General features: G+C 43.2%; 2 protein-coding genes across 2 annotated transcripts in view; one reads left to right on the top strand and one right to left on the bottom strand.

The window, feature by feature from the left end:
- Positions 1-9,056, top strand: part of PLG (plasminogen) — a 30,665-nt gene extending 21,609 nt beyond the window's left edge. The window contains exons 15-19 of the mRNA XM_026845350.1: positions 535-609; positions 976-1,116; positions 2,231-2,337; positions 3,191-3,336; positions 4,483-9,056. Of these exons, the coding sequence (XP_026701151.1) occupies positions 535-609; positions 976-1,116; positions 2,231-2,337; positions 3,191-3,336; positions 4,483-4,644 (631 nt within the window). The 3' untranslated portion in view covers positions 4,645-9,056. The remainder of the gene's footprint in view (positions 1-534; positions 610-975; positions 1,117-2,230; positions 2,338-3,190; positions 3,337-4,482) is intronic.
- Positions 6,339-27,070, bottom strand: part of SLC22A3 (solute carrier family 22 member 3) — a 38,284-nt gene continuing 17,552 nt past the window's right edge. Inside the window, exons 4-11 of the mRNA XM_026845352.1 lie at positions 26,052-26,217; positions 24,891-25,008; positions 15,493-15,590; positions 15,140-15,354; positions 11,831-11,939; positions 11,475-11,587; positions 9,973-10,072; positions 6,339-9,287 (exon numbers count right to left, since the gene is read on the bottom strand). Of these exons, the coding sequence (XP_026701153.1) occupies positions 9,230-9,287; positions 9,973-10,072; positions 11,475-11,587; positions 11,831-11,939; positions 15,140-15,354; positions 15,493-15,590; positions 24,891-25,008; positions 26,052-26,217 (977 nt within the window). The 3' untranslated portion in view covers positions 6,339-9,229. The remainder of the gene's footprint in view (positions 9,288-9,972; positions 10,073-11,474; positions 11,588-11,830; positions 11,940-15,139; positions 15,355-15,492; positions 15,591-24,890; positions 25,009-26,051; positions 26,218-27,070) is intronic.

The raw sequence follows: 27,070 nt of genomic DNA, 5'->3' as shown, positions 1-27,070 counted from the left end.
ACGACCACTAGCTTAAAAAACACTTTCACTAAAAGGTGAAATGACTTTAAATCTGTCACTATATCCTACAGTAGAATCAGTATCCTATCAGTAGAAGCAAAAGTTTGAAGTATGGCTAGTACGGATTTTGACTGGTCCTTTCATGTAAGCATTTGATGCTACTGGCAAAGTTATTAGCAAAACTAAGACTCAAGGCCAGTTTCAGACCTTTCTGACTGTGATCAGAGCTAGATAAAAGCCAAAATCTCTAAAATGCTATGCATCACTGCATATAAGGTTTTCCAGTAATAGAAATACTGGTTAAGAACAAAGATCTAGGTGTTTTCATGCAAGGCCTTATTAACATGTCCACACAACGCTACTGTCATTGTAAGAAATATTGTTCAAGGATAGTAAAATGTTGATTCTTACTGAAAATATGGAATAATCTCTTTTGTTTGTAAAGGCATACATGTTAGAAAGATTACGTGATAAACTGCAGTAAAATTAACTTCCCCACCTTAACCCTTTTCATGCTTTTCTGCTCAATTACAGTTTTGGCCTGCATTTCTGTGGGGGAACTCTGATAGACCCTCAGTGGGTTCTTACTGCTGCTCACTGTTTAGAAAAGTAAGTATCTGTTATAGCCTGCACCAGCATTTTCTTACACTAGATAGAAAATCAGATGAGAAACAAAATGGACCCAGTAAGCAATCTCAGCTGTCTTTCGACTCAGCTTGCAAACAGTTGAGAATTGAGCCAAGTCTATCCATTAACCATTAAAGCAGAGTTTTGACTAAAGAAACAAAGACTGACAGTGATAACTTTTGCTGACATGATTTCATGTGCCATAGTAAGGGATTTAGAAATTATGCTTATGCCCAAATTGGCTTTATATTTCTGTCTTTGACAGAACGAGGTGCCAAATAACATCGTAAGTGGTCTATGTCCTGGGTGTGTGTCTGTCAGCTCACCATCTGCTATCATGTCTAATAGGTCCTCACGGCCATCTGCGTATAAAGTATACCTTGGATTACACAAAGAGCGAGCATCAGAGGCATCAGTGCAGAAACGAGATGTTGAGAAATTGTTCAAGGAGCCGCACAGGACAGACATTGCTCTGCTAAAGCTGAGCAGGTACCCTTTTCACCTGAAGTGTTCCTTCATTCTGATGGGACAAGTTGGTTAATTAGTGGTTGCTGGTGTCATGGAAATGCGTGTTTCTATACACACTGTGTTCAATCAGCAATTTAAAACCCTTTCTTTCTTCCCTTTCTGCAGAAGCTCTAGTGGAAACCAAGGTGATTCAGCTGCAGGGCTTCAGAAAGTGAAAGGACTGCCTTGGGAAGGGAGGAGGGCTAGGGACAGTGACACAGGCTGGCAAAACACTGGGTGTCAGCATTTAGGAGGTGAGGCAGAGGCAGTAGAGTAGGAGGAGGTAATGCCTAGAGGAGCTTTCAGTCTGTGTTTCTACATGCTTCTACCTTGATAAGGTAATGAGGATTGAAAGCTGCAATATTAGCATGATGTTATCCCACATGGTTTCCATGCTGTGATGGGGAGATTTCTTCCTCCCTCAGATCTGTCCAGTGCACAGGCAAACAGTATGCACATTTGATGCAATACCCAGTATGGCCCTTCTTGCATCTGTTTCCATTCATCTGAAGCTCTCACCGAGGCACTGTGCAATCAAAAAGAATACATCCATACAGCTGCAAGCAGATGGCAAGATATGGTGCTTGGGGTCAGCACAATTAATGTGGCTTCTTAATTGAGCCTAGCCTTAGGTGCATCCAAAGGCAAGTCAGACTGACGGGTTCTGCTGTGTGCTAAGCGTCCAGTTTGAAAGTGATTTATAAATAGTCAGACTGGATGCAGACAGAGCAAGCTAACATCTGTGTATTAAATGTCACTAATTCATACCCCTAAGTAGCTTTGCAGTTAGGTTTTGTTGGCTATGTATTAGCCAAAGTCAAGGCATTCTCTTGGATTTATGCTAGTAATTTTAGTATCAAACCACTCTAACTGTTCTCCATTTCAGATCTTTTCCTTTTTGTGTATCACATTCTGAGAGATTAGAGACTAAAACAAGAGCAGTTCTGCACATCAGAAAAACCCTTTGCCTGAAGTTCAGGATTTCAAAGAAAAGAGGTTGACTGTATATAAAATCTTTTTAGAAACCCGAAGGTGGTATCAGAGATAACTGTGCTAATGATTGTTCCTGTATGAGTCTCTTGTTTGTTTCTTTCAGCCCAGCAATCATCAATAATCATGTAATACCAGTTTGTTTGCCAAAAGAAAATGCTGTGTTAGGAGGAAGAGAGGAGTGCTATGTGACGGGCTGGGGTGATACAAGAGGTGAGACAGCGTTAACACATCTGAAAGCTCTGTGTTTGGAGGTTGGTATATACTAGTATCCAAAGCGTATTCTCTTTGTGCCAAAAACACCCCACACAAGCTTCCATGCATACATATTTCATCAGAATTTATCAGGTACTGCCATTCTGTCTGCTGTCTCCCTCTGATTTAGATTCTCCTAAATCACTCAGAGCCATGTAAACTGAAACCTCCTAAACCAATACTAAAAGAAGAGAATCAGACCTAAGGAACTGTTCTTTCAGTCCACTCTGTTTTTCCTCATAGTGGGCTTTTATGCAGTCAGAATGAATTTTTTTCTAGATCCAGACTAATTCTTAATCACATGAGGGTGAGTTTCCTCATCCTCTTGAATGATTTTTTTTTTCTCCCAACCATCCTGGTTCAGAAGATCTCATACAAATATAAACATAACGCTAATTTTCAAAACCTCTCACTCTGTCTTGGTTAAGAAGGGCATCAGCACCTTCTCTGCTTCATTGTTTCTGCCCATCATGTCATTTTCAACTATTTACTTCCTACCTCCTTTTTTTCCACAGAAAAGAAAACTCACAGCGAAATAAAATGGCTTGGGAATGACTCCCACAAATATCAGTGGGTACTGGATCCATATTGTGGGAGCAGGAAGGTCAATCAGTGCAGTATGGGTTTTGGTGGGTGGTGGAGGCTGATAACTACCATGCTACTGATAATACTTACTGCATGGAAAATATATGCATAGTGCATAAACACTCTGCTTATTTTACTGCTTATCCACATCTTGATTTTCTGTTTGGGAAGATGTTCATTTATCTTTGTCATTTATTGTGTTTTGGTTTTATTTTTGTTTGCAAAGGAACTGGTGGTGATGGCTACTTAAAGGAAACTGGTTTCCCTGTAATCGAGAATAAAATATGCAACCGCCCTGAATTTTTGAATGGTAGAGTCAAAAACCATGAGCTCTGTGCTGGAAATATTCATGGTGGCACAGATAGCTGCCAGGTAAGGAAGTCTGTGAGCATAGGAGTTGATTAGAAGCACATTCAAATCAAATAGTGCTTTGCTTTCTGGGCTTTAGAAGCTCAAAATTAGTCTTGGGATGTTGCCACACCACATGGCACACAGTTTCTGCTCTTCCCTTGCTCCCTTGTCTGCTGCTAGGAAGTGGGACAGGTAATTTTTCAGACAAGCCTGAACTATAAAGCGCATGGCAATACACGTCTGCCTGAGCCAGGGGTATGGAAGCCGTTTTAGTCTGATTTTTTTCCCCAAGACCACTTTGCTTTCCTCAGCTAGACTAGCTCCAGGGTCCAGGCTAGCTCAGTTAACAACCTGAGACATTTCAGATAACGAAGAATGGTGCAGTGGAGTCTGCCATGCAGGCATACCATGGGCCAAAGGAACAACTAATTTCCAAGTGTTAGTGCCTGTGAAAATCACACTAGGTGAGGCAAAATGCATGCTGGACTTCTCTTTTAATGAAAAGGAAGAATATGGTTGGCAATAGCTCATCTCACAAGTGTGGTATGAAGGTTTTTTCCAGAAGTCTAGGTTTTGAAATTGAATTCTTAATTTCCTTTAAATACAAGAAAGGGCTCAGAAACGCTTAACATACTGAATCAAGATGGAAACTTTCCTCCCTGAAAAGCTAGAGATGATTCTGTGAAGAAGTGTGGAGACAGCAGACTGCCTGCCCCAGCCATTGCTAACAGCACAGATACTCTGTGCATGCACTGTGATGGGCAAGCAGGCCCTTGAGGGGCGTGCACTCGTGTCTTAAGACACATGGTTTGAATGCATTCATTCACTTCGTCTTGGATCACCTAGTAACAACAGGAAGCTGTAAAGGCCTCAGAGAAGAGGGAGAAAATACAGTTTATGTGACTAAAGGCAATCAGATTCCTTCTTACCAAATCCCCTCACTTCAAAAACAAATGTAATACTTGGATGATGGGATGAGATAACTTTACTACAGTGTTCAACAACATGCATAGAGAACTCTTCCCTGGCTAGAGCTCCGGTGTTTTCTTATAACTTGTGTGCTCCTCACATGTGAGAGGTACTTCTGTTTCTGTAACTCCTGTGAGAAGGCGACTCTTGCACATGGGGCTGTCTGTGAAGGAATCATCCTGTTCTTTCTCTGTTTAGGGGGACAGTGGAGGACCTCTAGTCTGTCTGGACCAAGATAAATTTGTGCAACATGGAGTCACCTCTTGGGGGCTTGGCTGTGCCCAGCCCATGAAACCTGGTGTTTACGTTCGAGTTTCCAATTATATTCCTTGGATTAAGAGTATAATGGAAAACAACTGATCCTGAGCATGGACTGCCCTCTCCTGGAAAGCAGTATATGTGTTAGAAATACAAGATTCCAAGTGCAATATTAAAGCTACAATCATTCATAAGAAAGTAAAATAAATATGATCATCCATCTTAAATTGCTATAAATTAACCATTATTGCCAAGAAACGCAACTGATGACGTGTTACCCTCTTTCTTTATGTTCTGTGGTTTTCTATGTTTGACAATAGACTTGCCCGCCTCTGAAATTCATGTCACAAATCCCAACCTCAACTGTAACTGAACATCTACATTTCAATCTTATATTAGGCTCCACAATGACTTTTTCTCCTAAGTCTGACTTTTCCAAGTTATTGTGCTTCCAGCAAATGAAGAAAGGAGAATACTCCTCATTTTCATTGAGTTTTCTCAGCCTCTTACCAATTTAATAATACAAACTGAAGAAGAATCTTACTTTACGTGTCTTATATGCATGTGAAGTTTTATTAGATATGTCCAATAGCATTAAATACACAGGAGTAAAGCAAAAAGAAGCAAACACATTTGGTTTATATTTTCATTTTTTTATTGACATGGAAATCTGTGTGTCAGAAAAAGTACAAATACTGCATCAGAGATATAAAACAGTGAATAAAAAATAGCCTCACCCTAAAATTAGTCCATAGTGAAGACAGAGAAATAACTGTCAATCATTACAGCAAGTAATGACAATGTCTAACATATTATAAAATTTTGTTGTCCATATTACACATCCTGTTTCACTATATAACTTTATCCCACTATATAACTGTTACATGTACATTTTTCTTCTCTAAAAGAAAATTATGTACACATGCCTGTGAGTATAGGAATGAAATCTTAGACATTTAGAGATGCTCTCCAGGGAAAGCTTGGCTCATGCTCACTGCAGTGAAACACTTGCTAACTATGAGCTCCAGCTCTCATCCTGCACCACTTACATATCAGCTGGGGAGCACCCCACAGACACCTGGGGATCCCCAACTCTTTATGGTCTCCTTCCTGCATCCTCAGGGTGCACTAGTGTGCCCCAAGTAACACAGCTACTTCCTGGGCTGGGATTTGCCTTGCCCACTTTCTGCAGTGCAGAGGTCCACTCCCACACATGCCAAGCTGCATGTCATTTAATTTAAATTGCTTTTTTTTTTTTTTTTTAATATGCATAAATATACAGAAAGGATGGGTTGCATCCTGGGAGTTCTTTTTTTTTTTCTCCTATAGGCTACAAAGGGAGATACAAGCTATAAAACAGTTAGGTGTCAGGGTGATATTTTTTCAGCTTCTACACCTGGAATCTAATTCTAGGAGAAGCAATGACCTCAGAGCATTGCCTTTCTGAGCAGGAATAGCACTGCTAAAGCACTCCCCACCCACCTCTCTGGCTGTGGGGGATTCACTGGGCACAAATACTCTCCTGCATATTTTCTGTATCTATTTATTTGGATCATAAAGTCAGCCAAGAAATACTCACAGTACTTCCCTGATAACAGAAATTCTGTGTTGCAGCTTGGTCTTTGATTTGTAAAGCTCTTCAGATGTGAACTCTTGCAGGCATGGTTAATACCTGGCTTGTAGGCAGACAAATCCCCTCATGCTGACCTAGCCAAACCCGCCAGAGACACCTGGACACACCTGAGCAGCTACAGAAGTCCCACCTCATAACCTCTTAAAGTGTGTAAAATGTGATCTTTTCCTTCTGCAAGAGTGGCAGTGGCAGTAAAAACTGCCACTTAACACTAATCACTTTCACAGACTAGATGAAGTAACAAGGCAAATTTGGAGGCAGCAGCACATTTGCTCATTTGTTGGTCTGGGAAATCTCTTTGTAGGCAGGAAGAACACAGCTTCTGAGTTTCTAGGGTCATGTTGAACGTGTGGCTTTGGGGGTAGTAAGGTGATCCTTTGTCCGCTATGCACATCACATCTCTCACTAAGCCTCTGAATTATAACTCATGCAAGACAACTAAAGCTGTCGGTGTCTGTCACCTCCTGAAGAGATGCCTCTCACTGAGGTGGGTCACAACAGCCTTTTTAATATCAACCCATGCAGTTTAGAAGAACTGCTTCGTCACCTGAGAAGTTTGTGGGACTCTCCTGTAAGGCTCAATGTATTAAGTGGTTTGAGGTACATATGAATTTATAATAATTCTTTTAAACAAGCAGCCTGTCCAGTGGTCTGCACAACCCTGCATGGTTTCCCCCAGGCTTCTCCCTTGCTGAAGTTCTCCCTCTGCTTCCAGCACCTTGTCTGTCCTCTCTCACCACAACAGTGTAATCCCTATCACCAAACCCATTTCGCAACCTTCACGAGGCAACCCAAAGTCTCACGGAAGATGGGAGGATTTTCCATTTTACAACTATTTGGGGTAAGAGATAGCACAGGAGCCTTTATGAAATATAAACTCTACCTGAAGTTGTTAAGTACTATTATATTAGAAGTCAGAACACATACACAGGTTTTTTCCTCCTGTTCTTTACATAGGAATTTTCAGAAAATAAATGCATCTAAACGTCTGACACTGCTCCTAGCTATTTTGCATACTGAAATATTTCACTTATATTCTCTTCTGAGGAACATATGATGCTATGCAAAACAAAGAACAGTCTGAAAGGTCAGAAACAAGTTTTGAGTCTCTCACTTCTCAACACATTGTAGTTGTCCACAAACAGAAGCAGCTGGAAACTAATATTGACATTTCTTTGGCAAGCTGTAGCTTTAAATGACCTCCATAGTCCTTCTCAGACCAACTAAATAAATCAATTTTAAAAAATTAAATTTCAAAAAGAAGGAATATTAGAAAGAAGAGAGAGGCTCAACTCATACATCACTGCATCTGATTGCCTCATCCTGCCTCTCCAAGGGCCGTGACTGTGGTGCAAGGAAGTCAGGGCTGAGCTCTGGGGCCAAGCGCCCATGCTCCCACCCTGTGCTGAGACAGGGCACCTGAACAGTGCAAGCCCACACCTTCCAGTTCAGGGCTGGTCCCAGCCAGCCAGCCCCAGGGAGCTTACAGCTATTTTCAGACCACACTGGTGCAGGAGGAGTTTTCTCCCTGCAGCCGTAGCTCCAGTTCTGTGTTGTCCTCTAGCTATTGCCAGTTAGACAGATATGAGATGCTTGTTTAGTTTCATATCTTTCAATCACTACTGACTTTTGCTAAACATCCCATTGACCTTTAACTATGCCTCAGAGGAAGTTAGAAAGAGCCTTGAAAGACAGCCCTTTATCGCTAACTGCTCAAAGTATGCAAATATTAGATGGAGATTATTAGTAAAGGTCTTGTTTTCCTCCAGCAGGGTTGGTGGTATGGGCAGTTGCTGGGAAAAACAGGGAGAGTTGGGAACTGCTGATATGCACAGTATCCTCCACACCGTAGGAAATCCCCCTGTGCAGGCACCTGCCTGTATGTGCTCTTAAAATGGTGAGACTGAAGCAGTAGTCATTCAGCAGCACTGAATGTAGTGTTAGCACCACTCATTTGTGCTATGAACCTTCAAAAAAGTCCTATATTTGCTTATGCCAAATATGTTATTTTCTGAGCTTATAAGGCACTTTACAAAAGCTCACTGGCTTTCTTTTTTTTAATTTAATTCTCTGTTGGTAACAGGATACCTTTTGAACACCACATATTTTCAAGACTTTTACTGTAAGAAGTCTGTTGTTTACCCGTCAGTGGCCAGGACCCAGTGCTTGAAGAAGGTCATACAGTTCAAAGGGAAGGCAGACAGTCCCTGCTATCTGCTTGCAAGAAGCCCTTCCCTTAGAGATACGGGGAATTCTGGCCAGGCAACAGGACAAGGGGGTGTCACCTGAACCCCAGCTGAGTCTGGGGGAGGTACTAATAGGCAGCAGGACGATCTGACCTGCAGAGCTAATGCCCTGCATAGGATGTGACACCTACAAAAAGGTCTGGGAAGGTGAGGAGGAGGACTGCTGCCACACTTCAGAAAGCCTTTGAAGAGGGAGGGAAGCAGGGCCTTTGTGGCAGAAGCTTGCTGGGGAAGAGGATCAGACCAGGGCAAAGGTATCCTGATGCATGCTTCTGATTTCCACCCCTCCCAACCAGAGGAAGAGCTGCCCCAATCAGCACCCTCCTTCCTGCACCACCAGGTCTTCTATTTGTCGAGATTCTCCAGAGGCAAAGGAGAACAGGTTGAAATACTCATCCTCTCCTCCTCAAATTCATCAAAATCTTGAACAAGCAGTACCGTTTCAAACCCAAAGGTACATGCTAACAATAGAAATAAACATAGGGCTCAAATATATAAAGAAATCTATAAATATATAAAGAAATATATAAAGAGCTCACTGAGCTGGATAGTCTATGTTTTTAAATCTGTTCTGTTCTCTACCAAGAACCACAGAGTGCTCCCTTCCTGCAAACATCATACTCAGAAAAAAAAAATATTTTATTCGATATTTATAAAAAAAAATGCACTCTGTTTTAAATGTCCTTATGCTTCAAGGAAGAACATGGAGTTTAATCCATACTTGCAGCAAATTTTGAAGTGGTGGCAGCTGGAGAACATATTCCCAGTATGGGAATATGTTTCTTTGTTCAGTGCTGTCCTTCAAAGGTCAAATATAAGAGTTGGTGTCCCGGTGTTTCCATTTCTTGCCACATTTACCAAAATGACTGAAGAAACAGAAGAGGAGAGGCATATAAGTGTGAAAGAAACAGGAAAAAATGTAGTCCAAGTTGTAGGCCAAGCTGCAGTAGTTGTTGATGTAATATCCAAAGCCACTGCTTGAAACATTAACATATAGCACTAGCTCCTCAAGAGATTTAGCCAATGTGCAAATGTTTCCTGCACACATGCAATGCAGTGAAGAGTCTGGCTTGCTGTGTGCCAGGAGGTGGAAAGCTCTGCCTACAACTCTTCAGCTATAAATTCATCTTGTATGTGACTTTCCAATGACTTCACAAATTGTGGAATGCTCCCATGATCAAGGGCTTTTCTTCACAGGATGCTTTGACTGAGGTAATGGCTGATTTTCTTGAGCAGAGAGTTGCAGGCTATACTTTGCAGTATCTCTCTTGCACACTGTTATTTTCTGCTTCTAGAGGTGCATAGGACAACTTTGTGTCTCTATGAGAAAAACACAGATTCTATCCCCATGCTTTTTTTTTTTAACAACCTGTCTTAATGGTACTGAAAAGTTCACATTTCTATCGAGAAAAATACCACTTGCTCACAACATCAACCTGACTAGGGAATTTACTTTGATACTTGGAAAACATTTATGACAACTGATAAGGTCAGAGGAGAATAACCCCAGGAAACCTCACCTAAGTAAAAGTAAGAAAATACATATCGTACCTTGAAAGTTGTTCCACATCCTCCACTGTCTCTGGTAAGGAGATTCCCTTTGTCTCTGGTAAAAGCAACACTAGGAGCCCGCAGACAACTGCGAGAATACCTACAATAGACATTGGAGAAATACAAAAACAATAAGAAAATTGTTAATTTTCTTATTTCAGGATTTAGCCACTGAAGAAAGTTTATTCAGATTAAGGTTGAAGTGAGATTTCTAAAGTGCAACAGCTATTTCTGATTACCCTACTCTTATCAAAACACCTTTATGCTACATTAATTTAACCTATTAAAAAAAAAAAAAAAAAAAAAAAAAAAAAGAGAGGGCTAGGGTTCATTTGCAGCCTGGATTGCCCCAAAAGAGAGATATTAGAAGGTGAAAACCTGAGATAAGTGCACATTGGCAAGTGCATACAAACTGTGCTGGAACCAGGATGGTATTTCTCACATAAGACAAATCTACTTGTGTTCAAGGGGCCCTATCCTGTGTTTCTTGAGATCACTGAGATTTTCCTGAAATACTCTCTTCGTGTACCCATGAACAAAGTAGATTATGTGATTCAGAATAAAAATTCATCCTTGAGAAAGCGCATTCAGATACAGAGACAATCTGAAATAGTTCATCAGCAATGGTTATTTTGGAATAATTTCCTGAAAATACATAATTTAAATAATGTAATAAGACAAAAATAGAAGGGCTGGAGAAAAAAGTGAAATGTTCCCTGACTGTTGCACAGTCCTCTGATCCTCTCTGATTTTGTAGCTGTTTACTCAAGACAGAGGGAATCCATATGTCCTTCAGCACCACAGAATTTCAGAATCAGATTATGTGAACACCATACTTCTACATGTGTCTATTCTTGGAATAATTGTAATCTTTTAAAGTTACTTCTGGTTTTCCATTTTTGTTTTCAGCTAAAATTGTCATTAGCACCATTTGCCCTTCTTATTCTATCCTATCCTTTTTGCTTTTTTCCCAGTCACATGTATCTACTGAAAGTCTGGTTTAGCCACAGATGCTTATTTCCTTGTTGGAAATAACTCCACAGGGGTATTTTTTTTTCCAAAATGAAACTGAGGAAAAAAATTTTACAGGAATATGAAGTTACAATTAATACAACATCCATAATCATAACTGTATCTACCAAAAAAACCCAAACCAAGTATTTTTTTAAAGGACATTGACCTCTACTCTTGGGAGACTAAGCTTACTTCTCTACAATTACAGAATTTAGCTGTAAGGTTTTTCATTCTTGAAGCACCTCACATAGTTTCTTTTATACTCTTTCAGCCAAGTTACCCAAGCAGACCTGAACTCTTCCATTGCATGCCATGAAATCACCCACATTTCACCCATTTGCTGTTCAGTTTCTTGCTCTAGGCATGAAGGTTGAGAGAGGCTGGTCTGAGGGGCAGATGAGGCCACACACTGCACTTTTGCCCCAAAAGACAAGCTCTTTTAGGAGGAGGATATTTAAACCAAAAGTACATTTTAAATCAAATCTTACTGAAAATAATTAGAGGTAGCTCCAACCAAATGGCTGCTAATCGGAAAAGCAGGAATGGGGCTATGATCCCACCTAGGTCACACAAACTCGAGCACAGGGAAACACCAAAGTTTCTGAAAAAGAAAAATAGTGCCAGATATTTGAGAGGTGTCACCAAACAGAACAACCAGCAGTTTAAGGAGCAGAATGTAGACTTAGCTCAAAAATTATCTTTTCAGTATATGCCATCCAAACTGAGCAATGGCTATTCAGTTAGGAAACTGGAGAAAACCAAGTTTTACTAAAGAGCAGTGAAACAGAGAACTGAGAAAAAGCGGAAAGAAAAGTTGAAAGAGTCCTGGGATCTTCTGACATACCTCAGTGTTGTTGGATACAATTCAGTGTTCACAAGATAAACTATTTCGAAAGCCATCGTGATGCCCAGTCTTCCCAGCGTGGCGACTGTTGTTTTAAGCCATGGGATATCTGTTAATTCAAAAAGAAACGCAGGTGAAGTGTGCTTTGCTGTAGAAGCAGAGACCTTCTAAGATCCCTAGGCCCTGTCAGCAGAAGCTACATCACAGAAACACTGGATCAGTGCAAATCAGACTGAAAGGCCACTGCTGTAGATATCAATCTATATAGGCATTTATTGCTTTACAGCATCATGCGAGGCTGCTTTGGAGAATCAGAAATCACTTCTAGTTGATTCAAGATGCTGGTGGGGTATAACAGCATGGGTAAGAGAATGAATGTTATAAGCTTCCATGACCATGTGCACATTGTGCTCTGGAAAGGAGCATTTATTTATACAGGGATGTTATGCTGTAAAAAACACCATTGTGTCATCTCCCAGAATCTTCTGATCACAAAGAAGATACCTCTAAAGGTGCATAGAATCACAGAATCATTTAGGTTGGAAAAGACCTTTAAGATCATTGAGTCCAACCTCAAACCTGATACTGCCAAGTCTACCACTAAATCATGTCCCTAACCGTCACATCTACATGCCTTTTAAACACCTTCAGGGATGCTACAGTAAAATAAATCTCCCTAGAGCAGGCCAACTACACTTTGTAATTTGCCTAGCCATTGCACGATCAACACACTCCTAATAATGCTGCTCCTGGCCATCCTCCCCCTTCCCATCACTGGTCTTTGCTTTTGTACCTAACTGACCAGCCCAGGGCCTTACGCTGCCCGGGTGGCTCTGCCCAGCTCTGGCAGCTCCACTCGAGCTCTGGTGCACAGCCACTGCCCTGTGTACATCATCAGAAAGCCTTTATACATCAGTAGGGGTTGCAATGGTCACGTCTGCACCACAGGGCAGAGCCATTCAGTCTCACCATGTGCAACCCCTCAGCAGTCCGAGTGCCCTCTCTGAAGAGCCGGTGGCCTCCGGAGGATTATCACAAGGAATGCAATAAGCACTTCTGCAATGCCCTTGTGAGAAGACAGTCTCCTGTATGGTTTAACCATGACTGAGCAGATGGGGTGGCAAGAGAAACAAGCCTGAACCTGGCATGGAGGAAAGCTCTGCCACTGGAGATTTGGCAGTGATTGTGTTTTCCCAAAACTTCAACAAGAAGAACAAGAAAACATTTCAGTTTGCTCTGAACCAAAAACTGAGATGCTTGAGATTATTTCCCTTCCAAAACAACCAAATAAAACCCCATCAAATTTAATCCCATGTTGCAAAATACTGCCTTTCCCCTGAAAAGTTCTGTTTTCAAACATTTGTAAGCAAAACAAAGGCTGGAAAGAACAAAACAAATCCACATTTTTCTCCCTGGAACCCCTTCAGTCCATCAGACCCCCAAGGTGAGGGGGATGTCCGTATGCCTCCTCCTGCGAGGGAACTCGAACTGTGTGAGCACCCCAGCATGACAGAGATCTCACAAGCTGCCACTGTAGCTTTTCTCGTCTGTATAAACAGACTTTTCTTGAAAGCAGGACTTGGACCTCAGGTATTCCATCTGCGAGTATCTTAACCTCCAGGCTGTCCTCTGCTCATCTGGGCAGGGTCCCCTCAGCACTACTGAGAGCAGGCTGGTGGCAGCATCCTACTGACTCCAGGCCACCGCTTTCTCCGCTTGCTCAGGCTATGCCAGCCCCACCCAATGCTTCTGCTCTAACCCCAGACCTGATGCACCATGTTACACGTATAGTGTGGCCCAAAATACATGAAAGTGCTGGAGGCAGGTGACCTGCAGGAGTAATCCCCCAGTGCCACTATTTGTTTCCTCCTCTACCTGCAACAGCCCTAGCTCCAGGTGATCAACAGTCCTCAGACCCTGCTGTCCCAGCTGGATCTTTGTAAGTTTTTTTAACAGGTAGAAAATGATGCTGTCAAAGCCAACAGGTCACATGGTGACCAGGTCCTCTGTGCCTGAACTGCCCTGCCCTGTGTCAGGGTAGCTGCCACAGCAGCACGGGGCAGCTGGCATCTACTTGCTCTTCTCAGAGGCACACAGGAGTGGGGGATCTCGGGAAAACCTGCCAGGACAGCAGAGTCAGTCTTCATGGGCTTCAGTGGTCAAACAGATGAATGCAAACAAGTGACAACAATGTGATATCCCAGGGAACAATCACACAGCCACCAGTGCTGGCACCAGGAACAGACTGCTGATTGTCCCTCTCCCTTCCCCATCATTTCTGCTTCAATTGAAGCAATGGAGCTCCTCAAGCACACAGTATTAATTTTAAGTACTTTTGGAGGAATCCCTTTAAAGGGAGCTTAACTGAGACAGAGGTGAACCAACACACCTCTTTGAAGGACTTCATTTTGCATTCACCACAAATCTGTCTGTTTTCATGGGCACATCATACTCCTGAAGTGGTTTCTCATGGCTATTCTCTAGGAAAACGATTGCCTTGTGATATCACTTCAGGAACTAAAACCTCTAAGGCTGGCCAGTAGTGTGCCTTACTTTGATGGGAACATCCCTAGGGAGGAATAATTCTCTGAAATGTCTGTTCAGTTGCCAGTTTCCCAGCTATGTTAAGGCAAAGCACGCTGATATAGTAACATTCACCTCAGAGCACCTCCAAATTCTTCCCCAGGGATTAAAAAAAATACACAGGAAGGAAAACAATTTAAAGAAAAAAACGTAAGTGCTGGGAAGCCTGTGTGCAATATCAAACCTTTTAGTTGTCCTTGAAACCAGATAAGAATGATTTATTCAAAAGCCGTATCTTTCCTCCAACCCCTTAACATGGTACAACCCCTGGGAGGGTGAGGGCAGGGCAGCAATCTCAGTGTTGTCTGCCACAGGCCCTACATTGTGTTGCAGTTTGCATTGCTTTATTTTCAAATCCAAGCTGCCTCAGTTAAATCACTGGTTTCTTACACCATTAAGTGTCTTCCAAGTCAGAGAATGTATTTTTCCTTTATGTTTGTATATTTTCCCTTTGCATTTGCTTTCAAAAGCAGTACAGGGCTTTTATAGACATTTTCCCTAAGCCTACACCCAGCCATTGCTCACGTCCATCAAAGATATGGCCATTACATGTCCCAGGGCAATCTATGAGCAAATAAAGTATGTTGTTCCATGACTGCAGTACTGCTTGCATCACCAGACCCTTTTAAATTTTATCTACAATTTTGTGTGTCCTGCTGTCCTTGCTTAAGGGATGTCAGAGAGAAGTCATTGACCTAAAGAGTCTGACTTTGGGAAGGGAATTACCTTCAGGCAAGAAGGCAGTAATGAGGCATGCAATTCCTGCCACAATGCTGCCTATTGCAAAGGGAAGGCGCCGGCCAATACGATCAATTGTCACTAAAATTAGAAGAGCAGCAGGCAGCTCCACAGCTCCTGAGATGAAGAAATCTAGGTAGAGGTTTCCTCCAACAATTCCTAGGCGCATGACAAGCCCTTGGTAGATCAGGGCACTTGCAAACCTAAACAACAAAGGGAAAAAACTGTTGAGAGGCAAACAAATGACTGCAAGCAGCTGGATAGACCCTAAAAGTCACAATGGGAATTTTTATTCAAAACCCACTGCCCTGGTAACAAGCTGGACTGACATGGACACTCACCAGGCATACATCAGGATAAGCGTGTTCCTCCTCATCCGGGGAGTCCTCACCAGGTCGAGAAAGGAGGGGTTGCTGACCTCCTCATTGCTAACAGTGATCTGAGGAGAAAAGCAAGCAGTAGAGTCAGCTGTCGGGGGTCAGGCAGGCACTGGGGCAGAGTTTCTATGTAATAAGCAGTATTCCAGTCAGTGAGCAAAGGTTCTGATGAGACAACTTGCTGCTTTTAGCACTCCAGAGCGTTGCACAGATATGGGAAATAGCTTATAAATGGACACATCTGTGGGCTTTCCTTAATGATGATCATGCAAAAATCAGAAAAAAAATCCCCAGTCTTGACTTCAGAGTGGAAAAATTATTTCCTCATTGTAAACTGAGAGAGGTTGACCTGGAATTTCTTGGAAGGCAAAAAGCAGTCATTGTCACATCCGGGTCACTAGGAGCAGAGCTATCTTCTGCGAGAGGTGACAGAGGAGGAGACCATGGCAGGAAGGGCAAAGCAATAGGTTAAGGGAAGCAGGGAGAGAGGGAGTGAGCAGCAAGCTTGGGAACATGGCTGGTGGCTCAGCTGGGCAGCAGGAAGAAAAGAGGATTGAGAGAAAAAGCAGACATGTGAAAAAGCTTGAGTGCTACAAAACATACAGTTGTGAAATTCAGAGGGTCTTAAAATACACAAGCAATGTGCTGAACATGGCTTTTACCCTGGAAGAAAAAAATCCTGCAAAATATAAATTGATGGTCCTCATAGTGCCTACAAAGTACAGTAAATCTGTTCACAGCTTCTTCCAATACAGTCACAATGAGGCACTTGATGAAATCATTACAGTAACAGAAAAGGGCAGGATTTTACACAGTCTGTGTTTACTTGTTGGAGTTCATTGCCATAGGTTACTGTGTAACAATTAGCAGGGTCAAAAAAGTATTAGGCACATTGATGGAGGCTGTTTTTAACTGTGGCCAGCAGTTTTTAACCATGATGTCCAAGACAGGTGGCAGACCTTTTGTTTGTATGTTTATTTGCCAGGTGTGGAAGACAAGAGAAGGCAGAGATGGTTTTAGGCAGGGACGAACTGTGAGACCTCCCGAGAACTGGCAGCCGTGTCTGGGATTGCCATCAGCTCTCAAAGCAGCTGTGGGAAACATGGGATTAAACCTGCTGTGCCCTTTTTAGAAGGATTTCAGGCATGCTGACTGCTCTGACTCTCAGTTATTAGCCCCTTCCTGAGAGGAAGCCTAAGAGAGCAAAAAGGAGTAAAGCCCTCTCTACCACCGCGGCACCCGCTGCCCACACAGGCACAGAAGCCCAAGGAAACAGTCTGGGCCAGTGGGGACACAGGCGTGAAAGGATGGAGAAGCACATGGGACCATTCAGATCGTGATAAGAAGACAGGTAAAGCCAAAGGCATTACCCAAGGGCCTCATCGACTCAGCCAGGGCTATGCCCAAAGTTGTATTTGTATTGTATTTGTATTTGTCTTCTGGTGAGATTTGGCTGGATGCATTTACATGTGGCTTTTCCATAACTGAGTGACACAAAACTTTGTAAGTGGACAGAGAAACCCTACATTTGTTTGAACTTCCTTTCTACTCTCTCCTGCTTTTCTTCTATAAGCAGAGCCAGAAGTTTGCTTCAAATCACTGATACTTCTGGTGCATGCCAGAGCTCTTTGTGGGGTAGGTGGATGTTGCTGGGTAGGTGGATGTTGCTGGGTTTCTGCACTGCTCTTGGACTAGAGAGTCCATATATAACCATATTATGGTCATAAAGCTGCCATGATTGTGCTTATAAGAGCAAGCTGCCAGACATTAGTTGTGACTGTGCAAATATGGTTTTAGTTTTCCAAAGGACTAGAGATAAATTCAGCATAGTTGCTACCATATATTTTTATGTCTTAATAAAGTCATAATAACCCCAACCATGACTGAACATTTTTTAATGGATGAAGAAAAAAACCTCTGTGGAAAGTCAGATCTTTGTAGGGAAAAAAATCCTCTTTTTCTTCTTTGAAGTCAAGGACAACTTTGCTCTTTACATCAGTGCAGGCAGGAATTCAATGACAGGGCCCTTGTCTCCAAAGATAAGCTATCTGATAACTCTGAAGGAAGTTTTATAACCAACTTCCCTGACACTTTTATGTCGCAGTAAAATTACCTATCAGTTTTTCTGCAATAATTTTTAAAGAATCTTCATAGCACAGACATATTGTTCTGCACATACTTAATTCTGAACAAGACAGTACTTCCATGTATGTTTAAAATACATATGTATGTAATTTAGTATATACTAGAAATATCTATGTCCAGATATGTTTATAAAATAGAAAAATGAACACATATGTACAAGTCTCTTAAGAAGGAGCTCTTACTCAGCTGGTTGCAGTCCATTCTGCTTCTGGACAGAGACCAAGAAGTTGAAAAGAAAACATGCTAGGATAATTATGAGCAACTGGGGAAAAAGAGTTTATAATTTACAATTAATTTAATGAGTTCTGGATGGAGCTGAACTGTACTAGTGTTGTAACTCAGAGAGAAAAAAAAAGCAAATGTTTATCTATCTTCATATAAAGGTTATCTGTGGTTTCAGCATGTCAGTAAAATGCAAGGCTGTTACATCCAGAGCCACGTAAGGGACTTGGCCAGTTAAATCATTACAGACATACCAAAAAATATTAGCCCAAATGCATTGATGGATGCCTCTCACAACTCCCTGTGCCTCCTTACCTGCAGCACTTTGCCTGAAATTCTGAAGTTGCTTTGTAAAAGAGAAGTCTGATGAGAGTAAATGTGAAAAATACACTTGATCTGGGACTAACGTGATTCCTGGAGATGCTCTATTTCCTCTGGGCACAGCACCAAGGATGACAGACATTGTATATTAAAAAGGTCCCAGGAAAACATCCAGCACAAATATGGACATGTGGAGGTTAATCTGCTGTAGCCATGAGTGGCTTAGGGTCATGAGTAGGGACACTTCTGAAAAACATTAAATATCACTTAAAATGAAAAGCAGAGAAAGACCCACATCTCCATTCTGACATGACGCTTTGAAAATGCTGAGGTTTAGAGAGGGAACTGAGTGTAGGAACACAGGGCTGAATGTGGAGGGGGAGCTGCAGCAGCACAACCTTCCCACTACATGTCTCAGGCCAAACTTGGCACTGGGTAATGCTGACCAGGATGGGGGAATCTCACTGGTGTATATGCCTGAGCCAAGGAAAATAAATCATAGAATCACAGAATCATAGGGTGGTTTGGGTTGGAAGAGACAGAATCACAGAATCACAGAATCATCTAGGTTGGAAAAGACCTTGAAGATCATCCAGTCCAACCATTAACCTAACACTGACAGTTCCCAACTACACCACATCCCTCAGCGCTATGTCAACCCGACTGTTGAACACCCCCAGGGATGGGGACTCCACCACCTCCCTGGGCAGCCCATTCCAACACCTAACAACCCCATCTGGAAAGAAATGCTTCCTAATATCCAGTCTAAACCTTCCCTGGTGAAACTTGAGGCCATTCCCTCTTGTCCTATCACTTGTTACTTGGTTAAAGAGCCTCATCCCCAGCTCTCTGCAACCTCCTTTCAGGGAGCTGTAGAGGGCGATGAGGTCTCCCCTCAGCCTCCTCTTCTCCAGACTAAACACCCCCAGTTCCCTCAGCCACTCCCCGTACGACCTGTGCTCCAGACCCTGCACCAGCTTCGTTGCCCTTCTCTGGACATGCTCGAGTCATTCAATGTCCTTTTTGTAGTGAGGGGCCCAAAAATGAACACAGGAATCAAGGTGCAGCCTCACCAGTGCCCAGTACAAGGGTCAGATCCCTTCCCTGTCCCTGCTGGCCACGCTATTGCTGACACAAGCCAGGATGCCATTGGCCTTCTTGGCCCCCTGGGCACACTGCTGGCTCCTGTTCAGCCGGCTGTCAATCACACCCCCAGGTCCCTCTCTGACTGGCAGCCCTCCAGCCACTCCTCCCCAAGCCTGTAGCGCTGCTGGGGGTTGTTGTGGCCCAAGGGCAGCCCCCGGCATTTGGCCTTATGGAAACTCCTCCAGTTGGCCTCAGCCCGTGGCTCCAGCCTGTCCAGGTCTCTCTGCAGAGCCTCCCTGCCCTCGAGCAGATCAACACTCCCACCCAACCTGGGGTCATCTGCAAACTGACTGAGGGTGCACTCGATCCCCTCGTCTAGATCATCAATAAAGATGTTAAACAGGAGCGGCCCCAACACCCAGCCCTGGGGGACACCACTCGTGACCGGCCGCCAACTGGATTTAACTCCATTCACCACAACTCTTTGGGCCCGGCCATCCAGACAGTTTTTTACCCAGCAAAGCGTGTGCTCATCCAAGCCTCGAGCAGCCAGTTTCGCCAGGAGAATGCTGTGGGAAACGGTGTCAAAGGCCTTACTAAAGTCAGGGTAAACAACATCCACAGCCTTTCCCTCATCCAATAAGCAGGTCGCCCTGTCATAGAAGGAGATCAGGTTCGTCAGGCAGGACCTGCCTTTCATAAACCCATGCTGACTGGGCCTGATCACCTGGTTGTCCATTATATGACTTTTAATGGCACTCGAGATGACCTGCTCCATGACCTTCCCTGGCACTGAGGTCAGACTGACAGGTCTATAGTATCCTGGATTGCCCTTTCTTGTAGCTGGGTGTCACATTTGCCACCTTCCAGTCCAACAGGACCTCCCCATAATGGGACCTTAAAGATCCCCTAGTTCCAACCCCCCTGCCATGGGCAGGGACACCTTCCACTAGACCAGGTTGCTCAAAGCCCCGTCCAGCCTGGCCTGAACACTGCCAGGGAGGGGCAGCCACAGCTTCTCTGGGCAACCTGTTCCAGTGCCTCACCACCCTGATAGTGAAGAATTTCTTCCTTGCATCTAATCTAAATCCACCCTCTTTCAGTTTAAAACTGTTACCCCTTGACCTATCACTACATACCATTGTAAAAAATCCCTCTCCAGCTTTCCTGTAGCCCCTTTTAAGTACTGGAAGGCCGCTATAAGGTCTCCCCAAAGCCTTCTCTTCTCCAGGCTGAATAACCCCAACTCTCTAGTCTGTCTTCATAGAAGAGGTGCTCCAGACCTCTAATCATATTCAAAGCCTCCTCTGGACTTGATCCAACAGGTCCATGTGCTCCTTATGTTGGGGGCACCAGAGCCGAACACAGTGCTCTAGGTGTGGTCTCACAGGAGTCAAGCAGAGGGGGAGAATCACCTCCTTCAACCTGCCGGTCAAACTTCTCCTGAAGCAGCCCAGGATACGATTGGTTTTATGGGCTGTGAACGCACATCATCAGGTCATGGCAAACTTCTCATCAACCAACACCCCCAACTCCTTCTCTGCAGGGCTGCTCTCAATAAATTTCCACCCAGCCTGTATTTGTGCTTGGGATTGCCTTGACACATGTGCAGGAACTTGCATTTGGCCTTGCTGAACTTCATGAGGTTTGCAGGGACCCACCTCTCCAGTCTGTCCAGGTAACTCTGGATGGCACATCCCTCCCCTCTGTCGTATTGACCACGCCACACAGCTTGGTGTCATCAGCAAACTTGCTGAGGGTGCACTCAGTCCCACTGTCCATGTCACCAACAAAGATGTTAAACAGCACCAGCCCCAACACCAACTCCTAAGGAACGCCACTCGTCACTGATCTCCACTTGGACATTGAGCTGTTGGCTGCAACTCTTTGAGTGCAACCATCCAGCCAATTTCTTATCCACCGAGTGGTCCATCCATCAAATCCATGTATCTGCAATTTAGAGACAAGCACGTTGTGTGGGACAGGGTCAAAAGCTTTGCAGAAGTCCAGTTCAATGATGTCAGTTGCTCTTCCCTTGTCCACCAGCACTGTAACCCTGTCATAAAAGGCTACCAGATTCGTTCAGGCATGATTTGCCCTTGGTGAAGCCATGTTGGCTGTTACCAATCACCTCCTAATTCTCTATGTGCTTTAGCATAGTTTCCAGGAGGATCTTCTCCATGATTTTGCCAGGCACGGAGGTGAATCTGACTGGGATGTAGTTCCCCAGGTCTTCCTTTTCAAAAATCGGGATTACATTTTCCCTTTTCCAGTCAGTGGGAACTTCACTGGACTCCCACAACTTCTCAATTATGATGGATAGTGCTTAGCAACTTCATCTGCTCATTCTCCCAGGACCCATGGATGCATCTCATCGAGTCCCATGGACTTCTGCACCTTCAGGTTAATTAGATGGTCTCAAACCTCATCTTCTACAGTGGGTGGTTCTTCATTCTCCCGGTCACTGCCTTTGCCTTCTGTGACTTCTGGAACCCTTGACGGTGAAGTCTGAGGCAAAAAAGTTGTTGAGTATCTCAGCCTTCTCCATATTCTGGGTAACCAGGTCTCCTATCTCTTTCTGGAGAGGGTTCACATTTTTCCTAGTCTTCCTTTTATCACCAATGTACCTGTAGAAGCTTTTCTTGTTGCCCTTGAACTCCCTGCCCAGATTTAATACTGTTAGAGATTTGGCCTTCCTAACCTGATCCCTGACTGCTCAGACAGTTTCTCTGTATTCCTTCCAGGCTACCTGTCCTTGCTTCTACTATCTGTAGGCTTCATTTTTGTGTTTGTGTTTGTCCAAGATCTCCTTGTTCATCCTGGTGGTTTTGCATGACTTCCTCTTTGTTGGGATGCATTGTTCCTGAGCTTGGAGGAGGTGATTCTTGAATAATAACCAGCTTTCTTGGGTCCTTTTTTCCTCCAGAGATTTATCCCATGTTACTCTGCCGAGCAGATCCTTCAGGAGGCCAAAATCTGCTCTCCTGAAGTCCTGGGCAGTGAGTTTGCTGTGCATCCTCCTCACTGCCCTAAGGATCTGGAACTCCACCATTTCATGGTCACTGAAGCCAAGGCTGCCATTGAGCTTCACATTCACCACCAGCCCCTCCTTGCTGGTGAGAACAAGGTTCAGCAGAGCACCTCTCCCTGTTGGCTCCTCTATCACTTGGAGAAGGAAGTTATCATCAACATGTTCCAGGAACCTCCTGAATTTCTTATGCCCTGCTGTGTTGTCCCTCCAACAGATATTGGGGTAGTTAAAGTGTCCTCATGAGGACTGGGGCTTCTGAACATGAGGCTGCTCTTATTTGTCTATGGAGGACCTCATCTGCCTGGTCTTGCTGGTTGGGTGGCAGCAACAGACCCCACAATAATGTCACCTGTGCCTGCCCTCTCTTTAATCCTGACCCATAATCTCTTGGTCAGCTCCCCATGCATGCCTAGGCAGAGCTCCATGCACTCCAGCTGGTCACTGACATAAATGGATTTGCCCTTTTCTCTCTCCTAAATTAGTCTTTACAGTTTGTTTTTCTCCCACCAGTTTCAGTCTGCAGTGCTCCAGTTGCATAATATGCTACTAGAAGATGACTAGCAAAGCTCATTCTGCATCGTGGGACAGCTGAGGGTGATCTCCTGACCTTGGCTGGTATCACAGAGATGCCTTGGCTTACATCAGAAAAATGGTTCACTAATTGCTGGCCTAGCTTGTTACTGCTCATGAAAACTCCTGTCATGTTGCTTCACTAATGTACAACAGTCTCATCCGGTACATCTCATTTCTTGGACGTGGAATTTATATATAACTCTTTTCCCTGACAAACCTCCCTCCCCATCATTAACCTCTGTGTGCTTCCCTGAGCAACACAACATTCAGAGAAATGCCATTATAGTGATGTTATGGCACTTGAACAAGTTGCTTATGAATAAAGCAGCTGGCTGTGGAAAAGCATGCTTCAGCATACTCATCTCTGCTGATAGGTCTAATTTTGACTTTACAAAATCATTAATCCAGAGTCATATATCCTAAGAGGCATAGTATAGATTAGGGCCCAGCTTCTCTGTGGAACCTGTGTGAAATTTACCTTGCCAGAACTGTCATTAACGTATACTTAATGAAATGGAAAGATAAAGGAATATTGGTATAAATCAAAACTCCTACACTTCTATACTCCTTCTGTTGCCACTTCATGTAAGGTCTATATTGGTCCTGAATAAGCATTGCTGCTTAGGCTGGCTGGATGATTTATGGAGCCTGTTTCTCATCAGGTAAATAAAATCCTATGGGTTTGGGAATGCCTATCTGGTGTTTCAGAAGAGTGCCAACTTCTTGGGCTTCATCCAGAATTATACTCTAGGATTTTGATGAAGCAACCCCACTTTTTTGGATAAGCTGAGCTAAATTGTCAGGTTCTCCCTTGCTTAAGAAGAGCAATGAGAAAGACCTAGGTAAGATACCAAGCTGTGGGAACCAGGGTTGCCAGCTGCCTGTTACAAAACACACAAGATGGGACACATCAGTCTCCTCCAAACACTGCCATCCCAAAGCCTTTGCCTTTGGTCTCCACGCAAATTTAATTAAAAGTCACACATGATAATTTTGTGTATGTAGAAAAATGAATGCATATGCGTATGCATGTATGTAGGAATAAAGTATACTACTGTGTACTGATAGATGGACATTTTATGTAGGTCATTTCAGTAAGGAAATCACAATTCCTTTCTGAAATACATGTAGTGTGTTCAGTAGGCTGCCTCTAGGCTGCTGTGTGCTAACAATTTGTGGCTGTTTTCCTTAGTTCAGATAATGATTTCTAATATTACAGTTGCTAGCATTTAGGCTCCAGATGTGGTTTGTTACAGAGCAGGAACCCTGTACACCTCTGCTGTCATCACCATAAGGAACCATAAGGCCAACTCCATGGTAAACGTGGTCTGATCCAGGCATTGCTACCCAAAGCAGAACAAGGCAAATGCTGCAACAACACAACAGTGTTGTTTGAAATAGACCAGTCCTTTCAGTTCCATCAAGACCACTTTTCAAAGAACTGTAACTCTGACATATATTGTCCTGTTTTGTAAATACTGATCTCAGACAGTGCTTCCCCTATTTTGAATTTTGAAGCGTATTTTCCCCCTTTTGTGATGGAAGCAAATTTATACTTAAATTCCAATTTTTCTACATCATCTTCTCTTTGAGCTGTAAAAGGAGGTTCTAGCAAAGGAGCCAGGAAAGTGGATCCTGCTGTCCACTCACTCTGTCAGCTAAAACGGCAGCTGCTGTGGAATACTATTGGTCCTCGGGCTAGTTTCTGGTATTTCTCACAAGTTTTTAAAGTAGGAGTGTTGCAAATGAAAGACATGATTCATTGTTTTGCAGACTTCTTTTTACAGCCCATGTCTTTCCATCCAGTTCCCTTTTACCCTCTTGCGATTAGCGAAGTAGGTACGGGACTGACAATCTAGTTCTGGTGTGACACTTTCAAGAGTGTTGCCCATCACATAAAGACAATGCATTTTAACACAACCCAACCTTCAGAAGATTAAGAAAATATAGGAAAAAAACCTCTATCTCAAACAGATGACAGTACCTCTGAGTAATGTGGTGAGAGATATTTTCCATTGTGTTTTGCAATGTTGTGCATGATTTTTAATGCCTTCTCTCCCTTTTTACGTGTCAGGAGCCAACGAGGAGATTCAGGAACCACCCTGTAAGAATACAGAAGTCATAAATAGGGGGTTTGCCCTTTAACATCATAAATAACCCAAACTCATTTGCCCTTTGCCTGTGCTAACAAACACCACACTGATTCTTCAGTCTTAGGGATATAGAAACTCTTTTGTGGACTGCTTTTCCAGTCAGACTCCTGTAAAATATCTGATCCTTGTGGCCAAGAAAGAAGAAAGTAGACTATATCAATGCTCTGCAAAGCTAAAAAATAATAAATAATCTAAATAAGTTGTATTTGCACAATGGTTGTCAAAAGTATGATAACCACCAAGCAAACAAGGTGCCTGTAGAACAGCAAAGAACAATGAAAGTCAACAGTAAATACATGTAGTACCAAGTACAGGCAGATCAGGAAACTTCTAGCTGTATCATTATATGACAGACACACACACACACAAATGTACACAAATTTTATAAACTGAACACAAAGCTATACTAACTGATTGCTGTTTCAGCTTCTGCTAGCCTAGGGTTAAGATGATTCACCGTTTAAAAGTTCACAGCAGGCAGTGCTTAAGAAAGCAATGTACAGGAAGAGGGTATGTGGATTAGTTTCTTTGGATCCAGCTGACGGGCTGGCTGCACTCCACTGGGACAGAGGTTCACCATGGCATGGTGCTCTGCTTTCTCATCACCTGTACTGCCCAACTCATGCGACCTGTAAGGCAAGCTCAGCTTAAACTGAGTACATAATTAGAGGTAAAGGTGGGGTCCCATGTCTGATGGCAATAGCAGACTTTGGTCAAGTTAGCCAGATAAACAGCCCTAGGCTAAGCAGGAGAAAAGCAGGGTTTTGTGAAGGGCCAGCTGTGGCTGATGCAAGAGGCAAAACCTGGGCAGAAAAAGGAAGTAATGTATGTCTGCGATTCACTAATTAAAAATGCCAAAATCAATAATATGCAGATATCTTCTTCCTAACCTACAACATCTTGCACACTGAAGACTTAGGACTACAGCAGGACTCTTAAAGTGCTCCGAATATCAATAGCAATAATGACAAGAGCAATGACTGCAATGTTACCAGTAGTAGAGCAGGAAGAGGAAGTTGGGCAGTGAAATGGCCAGCTGGATCCCCTGCCAAGTGGGAACCAAATACGCAATTCCAGGGAGGATCATAATTCCCAGGGTGAAGAATATCTGAATCACAATCCCAACAATCCGCTGGTCAGAACCAACCATCTCTGTCACTGATCAGAGAGAAAGCCAAAATAAACAACACAGAAACAAACCTAACTGGGAAGAAAAATATTAGTGGTAGAACATAAAGAAGGATAGTACTGTATTAGGTTACAAACCTCTCTTGCCTTTGTCAGTGTAAGCATGACACCACTGGACAGTCTCGGCAAGCATGGGTGACACTCCCTCATCAATTCACCCACCATTCTTCAACTAGAGGGGTATCTGACTGCATGCTTACTAATGAAATAAATAGGGCCAAACCAGCAGTTTGAGACTGCAACATGATCACGTTTTGTGGTGAATTGCTAGCACTCTCCCTGGAACAGTTTTGGTCCATGCTACAGACTAGAAGATCCTCCAGGTGGGGACTGCTCCCAGGTGGCAATGGACAAGGCATATGTGGGGAAGAGAGTTTAGCCATGCCATGCTGGTTGCTCTGAGGGCTCAAGTATGGTCCACAGTTTGTTTTATTTACTAGAACAAACATAGCCTTTGGTGGGTTTTTTAATCCTTTGGAGGAATTCTTATTTTGTGAACATGTCTAATTGCTTCTGAAACACATGTAAGCCCATATTTCAGGCAATATCCTATGCCATGAGATCCACAGTTGAGATGAGCAATGCATGAAGAAATGACTCTTGTTTGTTTCAAAACTGTCACTACTACGTAGCCTTCAGAGTAAAAGCAGAGGACTTCACCTTGGTTTATAATACACAGAAAACACTTTTTTTTCTTATCTTTTACTAAAGGAGACAAATTTTACAAGTAGCAGTGATTCATTTCATTTAGCAATGTAGTAAGGTATGACACCATTACTGGATTTATTGACTGTTCATCATCTCTGCATGGCTCAGGGGCAAC

Source organism: Athene cunicularia (assembly GCF_003259725.1).
Source record: "Athene cunicularia isolate RWA chromosome 3 unlocalized genomic scaffold, athCun1 chr3_part1, whole genome shotgun sequence".
NCBI lineage: Eukaryota > Metazoa > Chordata > Aves > Strigiformes > Strigidae > Athene > Athene cunicularia.
The sequence above is the reverse complement of the archived record's forward strand: the minus strand, read 5'-3'. Positions and strand labels throughout refer to the sequence as shown.